At 32.1% G+C, this 7,974-nt stretch overlaps 1 protein-coding gene across 1 annotated transcript in view; it reads right to left on the bottom strand.

Annotated features, from left to right (window-relative positions):
• Positions 1–1,302: 1,302 nt before the first annotated feature.
• Positions 1,303–7,974, bottom strand: part of Si (sucrase-isomaltase) — an 83,445-nt gene continuing 76,773 nt past the window's right edge. The window contains exons 44-47 of the mRNA XM_027391630.2: positions 5,997–6,085; positions 4,423–4,472; positions 4,051–4,218; positions 1,303–1,595 (exon numbers count right to left, since the gene is read on the bottom strand). Of these exons, the coding sequence (XP_027247431.1) occupies positions 1,527–1,595; positions 4,051–4,218; positions 4,423–4,472; positions 5,997–6,085 (376 nt within the window). The 3' untranslated portion in view covers positions 1,303–1,526. The remainder of the gene's footprint in view (positions 1,596–4,050; positions 4,219–4,422; positions 4,473–5,996; positions 6,086–7,974) is intronic.

Raw genomic sequence — 7,974 nt, 5'->3', positions numbered from 1 at the left:
TATGGATCAGCTCTCATAATACCTGGTGCCTTACATTAGCTTACTATTTTTACGTGACTCCTAACTTTGAAAATGAAGTCTCTGACTCTTGTGCCTGCTCTTGGGATTCTTCCTCCTGTGAGGTTGCCATGTCCAACTTCTATAAGATACTTTTTGCTTCATGTTATTATATTTTATTTTGTTATGTTTGGTATGTTGTCTAATAGAAGCCTGTTCCTTTTGAATGAAAGAGAGAAAGAGAATGAATCTGGAGGGATGGGCATTTAGGGAGGAACTGGGAGGCATAACTATAATTATGTGGGGAAATGAAACTATAATTTAGGTATATTGTATGAGAAAAGAACCTATTTACAATAAAAAAATCCTTAAGATTTTGAAAAAAATTATAAAACATATTACATTCCTTTAGTCTGTTCCTATGGAATAGTGATTATTTAGGTAGTATGTTAGGTAAAACAAGTCATAATTTCAATTATGGCTTTGTTTTTTAACAACAAAAAATCGAATCCTCATCCAAGTTGCCTGTCTACTATTTCCAGATTTCTGTGATATTTTTGTATTCTGTTCCACAGACTTAAGTGTCTATCCTCTCAATTCCAGTTTTGATGCTGATTACTTTAGCTATATTAAAATCTGATAACTCAGAGACAATCTATTTTAAGAATGGAAATCTATTTTGAGAATGAGAGCCCTCTAGCCTGAATGCCTAAGAATAGACAACACTATTTTTCTCCTTTTCATGTGAAGTGAAACTGAACAAAGAAAAGGATTTTTAATAAACACAGGAGTTCCATGTACTCCAAACACCAGTGTGGTGACATTTTGATGCAGATCCATTCAGGGTAATTAGATGATGAGGATGGAGTTTCCATAAAAGTATTCATGCCCATTAAAGAAGAGACTTCAGGAAATGATACCTCACTGGTTTCTCTGACAATATCTCCACACCAAAAATCTTCATGTACCCAAAAACTGTGAAAGTTTGAAGTTCTTGATAAAATACCATGTTTTATTAATTCATTATACTCTCCCAATCTGAATGACAGAGCTTCTTTGAAAAAATAAAAAAACAAGCCACATTTTATATATTTGTACACATTTATTTTCTGTTTTGTAAGGAAATATATATATATTACAAAATGATTAGATTGTGATTTGTTAAATAAGTTAAGTCAATGCAATTGAATATAATAGTATATAAAGTTTATATTACAAAAATTATGTTAATTTAAAAATCAATTCCTTTAATCATATCCTAGTTACATGCATACAAGTTTACAGGTTTAGCTGTTGCTTAAAAGGTAAGTATAATAATTCAAATCTTTTTAAACCTGCAAAGCAGTGGCAACCAAGTCACTTTAGTAGAACATTTTAGCACTTCTTTGATGTACTCGATGCAGAAATATTTAGATAAGGACAATGGTAATTCTGTTTTAAACAATGAAAGAAGTCAGGAGAGAAGTGTATGAAAGTGAACTATGACCCCATAACAATTCCTCCTTCGAAATTCAAACTGATGGTAATCTTCATGACCAGCTTATTTCTATTGGTTCATTAAGAAAAACATCCATTTGTTTCAGGTCAATTATTAGTATCTAAAAACAGAGAGTAAAGTTACAATTAATGGTTTAATTATAATTATATTTTTCCTGTTTCATTTATTTATTTATTTATTTTGGTTTTTCGAGACAGAGTTTCTCTGTGTAGCTTTGGAGCCTATCCTGGCACTGGCTCTGGAGACCAGACTGGCCTCGAACTCACAGAGATCTGCCTGCCTCTGCCTGGGATTAAAGGCATGACCCACCAATGCCCGGCTCCTGTTATTTTCTTTTTTAAACAAACATTATTTTCATATCAGGCCATCTGTAAGTAAACAGATACAGCTTCTCCTTATTTTGATGCTGGCATTCATACATGATTCCTTTTTGTGTGTGGTTCTAATGGGAGGGATGTTTTAGCTCACAGTCCAGTTTATAGCGCTTCATAGCCATGGAGTCAAAGTAGAATTTCTAAGTTGGGCACTTAAAAGAGCAAGTCATATCACATTCACACTAAATAACAGTAATAATGAATACATGAGTTCTTTCTAGCGCTCAGCTCACTTTGTCTTCATATAGTCTAGGACACTGACTCAGGGAGGGGAATAGTGCGCTGAGTCTTCCCAAGTCAATAAACATATTAAACTCCAATAGACATGCCCACAGCCCAACCTATTCTAGACAATATCTCATAGAGACTCTTGTCTGGGTGATTCTGGAGTGTGTCAAAGTGATTTATATATTGCACCTTTTCAAATTCTTGGCCTCTGTTTTCATTAGTTGTTGTTACTTATGTATATAATCCTAAATACCTAAATAAAATCTGCTTAATCTCTATAATGCTACTCACATGTTTCTTTATTTTCCAGGGATGACCATTTGGTACTGGGTAACCAACACAACTGACTTTGATGTATGTATTCATGCATGGGATTTATTGACATAGACTTACAAAAAGAAGAGCTTATAGTTGCTATTTTAAATGAATATGTTTTTATAAATCATTGAGATAATTTTATTAATATTCAACTTATTCTTGCATAGGTGTATAGTTAATGAAGCAAACTTCTTTTGAAAGAGTATGCTTTTAAATGGTATAATTCTCCCAAATGAACTTGAAATAACAAGTTCTGCATTTGACCCTGTTCAGCTGTAATTGTGCACTTAAATTTTATAGCAAAATTATCAGGTTTATTTACCACTGCTAAATAAATCAAGAAAATATAAAAGGAATGCCATCTGGTTTTTTCAATCTGACTACAAAATATTCAATACAACACAATTTATTTTAAAGTATGAATAATGACCAATAAAAACTGGAACTTGGAGAATTGATTTGCTTTTTGAAGGAAACAGTTTCTTTGTCTTCTACCTCTCACTAAAGGATTATTAAATAAGTATGATTTTTACTAGGAATTTTGTAAGTCAGAAAAATATTCACAAACAAAATAGACTCGAGGGACTACATTATCAAACTTTACCAAGATAGGGCACCGAATATTCCAAACTGCTACCCCCAAATTGACATAATTTAAATAAATTTAAATTTAAATGGTTTAATGTAAAATTATTAGAATGACTAAATTCTAAGTTGAAGAGAAACCCAATGTGCATAGAAGACATTACTATCAACACTGAATGCTCAGAGTAAAGTCAAAGAGCTTTGGCCTTGAAACCACTACACTAAGAGCCTAGGAAATTCATTAGAACCTAAGGTTTTCCACAGCTGCCTTTCTAAAAATTGAGGTTGGAAAATCTGATACTCTGTAAATCAAATGCACTTAAAGTGACTAATTGATCGCTAGCTTTTCTCATAAAAAATTAAAACTGAATAGTATATTTTTCTCACAGTTATGGTCATTAAGATGTGGCCTTACTCCTAGGAAACAGAATAAACTAAGTTCTTACATATATAATGTATTTGGACCACACTTATGAATCATAAATTCACACAACTTGGATGTAAAGGAACTGGTGAGATTGCATATTTCTACATATTTACCAAGTTTGGAAGAAAGACCTAAATTTCGAGTGGGAAATAAAAAAAAGAGAACAGTATCGGCAGTGGTGCTGTTCTAATACAAAAATCCCGATGCCTGGCTCAGAGTCTCCATCACCTCTCTCATGCAAATATTCATCATATTATGAGGAGCTACATTGTTTTCAAGACAATTTCAGAGACAATTTATCTAAGATGCATCCAATGCTCAAAACCAACCTTTCTTTTGAAAACAGTATTTGAGGAATTGTTAATTAATATTGCTTATTTTATATGAGGAAAATTATAAAATAGCTGTCATTAAATGGATTTGTATGGCAAGTTATTGAGGATAATGTAGTGACATCTTGCCAGGATAATGACATATAAGTAAATATGTGGGAGAAACAAGATTAAATTAGTGTCAAACACCACAGTTTGTAATTCTGTTTTAGCTCTGGTGATAACCTTGAGGAGTTGTGTAGATGTTTTACAGAGGCATGCTTGAGCAAAACACATCCATAAGTCACTTACCTCCTTAGCTGCATCTTGAGTAAAGTTAGTTTTTAGTGTATTTCCACCATAAGTCAAATTAACCTCGTTGACGCTGGTTGTTCCTTTCCCCCACACATAGACTTCTCCAAGTATCATCTCATATTTGTTTGTATGCCCATTTTTCAATATAGAGTTTGTTAAATTTTTCTATAAAGGTGAAGAAAAAGAAGTAAAGTCTCCATTTGTAAATTCAAAAAAATAGCCAGAAATATACATAGCTGGGAATCAAAATGAATCTCACTGCATAGAAAATTAGTGATTCAAGTATATTAAATAATGTTTTATTTAATGAACAGAGAATAAAATCCCACACATTATTCAGTACAATTGATTATAGAACATATTATGTACCTGGTTTAGATTGAATTGTATCAAGGTGTAGAGATCTCTTTCATAAGTGTCTGTAGAGAGAGAAAAATGCAAAGTGGTGTTATTTTTCAAAGAATAATATTAAATACTAACATACTTATTTTTCTTTCAGGGTAAAAATGGATGCCAGATGCATTTCTCACTAACGTCAAACACACAAAACGGATAAAAATATTACTTAGATACATGACTTTATATAAAGTCCATATTGCCATAATAAAAATATAGCTAACACAAAAGACTTACTGTGTGGCAAATTTTAGGTGCAATAACAGAAACACTATAGGGGATATATATATTATTTTTATCATCATCATTATTGTTACTATTTTCTTTGTAAAGAGAAGTAATCTGTCATATAAGAATCAAAGAAATGAAGAAACAAAATGTAAATATCATTTTCCTTGTAGTTATATAAGAACAGAGGATTTGGAAGATGGAAAAAGAAAAGCACAGTCACATGTATGATGGAAACGTAGAAAACCTAATGTCTTTCAATTCCCCCATCTACTTACATAATTTAGAATATGCAAATTATGGTCTATTCATGTCATTGTTTTTTTTTTTCAAAATTAACTTGCTGCTAAATTTTCTGATTCTAAAACTGATATTTTGCCACAAACATTTTTTATATATTCACATGACAGGAGCTAGTAACTTTGAATTTTTGTATCTGTATACATGTATGTGTGTATACATGTGTTTGTGCTCACTTATGTATGGAAGGTGCATGGTTTCAACTCCTTAATGTTTTGACACAGATTCTCCTATTAACCCAGAAATTGTCACATAAATGGCTCTGCTTATATTCACCCCCAAAATAAGGCTGGCTCAAATTCAGCACTGTAGGATTTCAAAGGCACACTACCATGATTTGGGAACACCCTAGGACAGAAATCAGATTCTCCTGTTTTCAAGGTAAGTAATTTAAAGCTGAGTCATCTTTGCTACTTTCAGAATATGTATGCTTAACGAAACCTTTAGGTATGCCTGATGCCAAGGGAGAACAAAACTTATATACTGAGAGTGTTAGCTATTTATTGTGATGTTAAACACAATTTTGAATACAATGAAAATAAATTTAAGTTTAAGATAGTTTCTTATGTTAAGATAGTTTCTTATGTTAAAAAGAAAGCCAGAAACAATGACAACAAAAACATATTGAATGTAAAAAAAAGGGGTGGGCAAAAAGAAGAACACAACATAAATCAATAGTAACACGTATTTTGTGCACCAATTATGCACATGGAACATGACGTGTTTGGATCATTGTCCTATTGTGTCAATGTAAATAGCACTGTGCTATCTTGTGCTGTAAATAACCTCTGCCTATACAATTCACTTAGCTTATCTTTTTATGTGGGGCTTAAGTATTTCTAAAGTAAGAGAAAAGTCCTTAAGTTTAAAATGTGTGCACTATTCAAGCAATTTTTATACTCTTTTTAACATTAAATGATATGTCTAGCTTTGTGCTCTGTTTTTAAGTACTAAGTAAACACAATGTAGGGAATATGCATGCTGTCAGCTCCATTTTGTCTGTTGAATGGAACACTCACCTATACTCTCTCCATCATCCCAAAATAGAGTTCCTTGTGCTGTTTGATTGTCATCTGCAGCAACGATGAGCCTCATGAAATTCTGTCGACTACAAGAAATACATAATTCTATTTGTGTTTTCAGACTAGGATATTTTATGATATTCATATAAGAATATGAATTAGAATGGAAGTTAAGAAAACAAATACCCAATCGGAGAAAATAAAGAACTTTTCTTCTACAAATGAGAAAAGAGATATAGAAAAGAAATTCATTATAGTCTATGTAAAAAATCACAAATATCATTTGGTTTAGGTGTCCACCTACTGCCTCTAACCAGAAGAGGATTCATTCATAGTAATTAAAGTCATTAAGTTTGTGGATTACTTTTATACATCACTATTTTAATCACTCTCTCCCTCCTGTTCCCTTTTTTGTTTCTCATAGTATCAGGATCAGACACAGGTGTGTCCAATATTCTGCCATTGAGCTCTAGCATCAGCCCTCTTAATAAAATTTTCAATACCTAAAACTTAAAATTTCTACAAATAAATCAATCACATATAATTGCATATTAAGAAGAATGAAAAGAATAACTAGATAGCCCAAAGTTCATTCTTTTTAATGGATAATGTCCCTCAGCTCATGCCTACATAGTTATATTTATGAACTAAACACAGCCCACTGTGTAGCACCATGTGAGAAATAACTTGGTTTGATGGCATCAAATGTAAATAATGTTATTGCTTTAACAAACTATTTTTCTGTCTTGCATTGGCAACCACAGATATTGAAACACATATTTTCCTGAAGTTTCCTAACATATCCAGAGTTTTAAAGTTCAATTTTTCAATAACTTTGTATTTAACTTTTAGATAAGCATCCAAAGCACAAATGTTTACATAAATATTAATTAACATTTACTTAGATAAAGGAAACTATATCTTATAAATATTAAAATCAGGTGTAGTGATATGCATAGTGGCATATAACTTTAATCCCATATTCCCATAGTTTTAGGAACTGGGATAGAACATCACAAATTCAATGTTCATATCTGTTACACACCAAAAGTCTGTCCTGAAAACAAAAATAAAACTCTGGCTGAACCCACAATTCATATATCTTTGAAAAATTATATTGATTTGTCTTATAGCTTACACTCCTACTTTGTATAAATGTAATGTCAATACCCCATATAACATGTGACCCTCAGCACATAAACAGAAATAAGAAGTAGAAGAAAGAATTCTCTCAGGAAACTGAAAGTTCTTCATGGTACAAATTACATATTCATATGTATATGTGAAAGATGGCTCAGGCAGTTAAGCAGAGTCTGTTCATAGTCACTGGGTTTTATCTTGTGGCTTTCCAGGAAAGTAGTCATAGGAAAGAATAAGGAAGCCAAAGGAAACAGTCATTCTTACATCAACCACATGACACTGACTGTATTCATATTCCTTGGAGATTGGACATATCATTAGGTGTCCTTATGAATTAGAAAAAAGAAAAGACCTGATGTCTTTTTTAAAATAATGACTAACAGTAGTGAAACTCAAAACAGCTATGTCTCCCTTAGTCTTCATACAGAGGAAGGCTATAGGAAGATTGAAAGTAGGTCTTGTTCCTTCAGACATCAAGAAACTTAATATTTTGAAGGAACTACTGTTAACTACATAGTTAATGGATATCTGCATTTTTGTAGAGTATAAGTCAAAAAAAAATGCTACAGAATAGAAAGGAAGGGGTAGATGCCAGGGTTCAAAGTAGAAATCAAAGGGAAATCTTCCAAATAAAATACACTTCAAATCCATAAGCTTCCTAAAATCAAATATTATTCAGTGAAGTAAGATGTCAAGAGATGGAAGAACTATGTGAGTATACTGCTAAGTAAATGAAAGTAATCTAAAAAGGCTGCATGCCATGTAGCTCAAAAAAATATATCATTCTAAGAGCTGCAAGTTGTGAATGTTAAATGCTCAGTGATTGCAAAGGGTT

Source organism: Cricetulus griseus (assembly GCF_003668045.3).
Source record: "Cricetulus griseus strain 17A/GY chromosome 1 unlocalized genomic scaffold, alternate assembly CriGri-PICRH-1.0 chr1_0, whole genome shotgun sequence".
Lineage (NCBI taxonomy): Eukaryota > Metazoa > Chordata > Mammalia > Rodentia > Cricetidae > Cricetulus > Cricetulus griseus.
The sequence above is the reverse complement of the archived record's forward strand: the minus strand, read 5'-3'. Positions and strand labels throughout refer to the sequence as shown.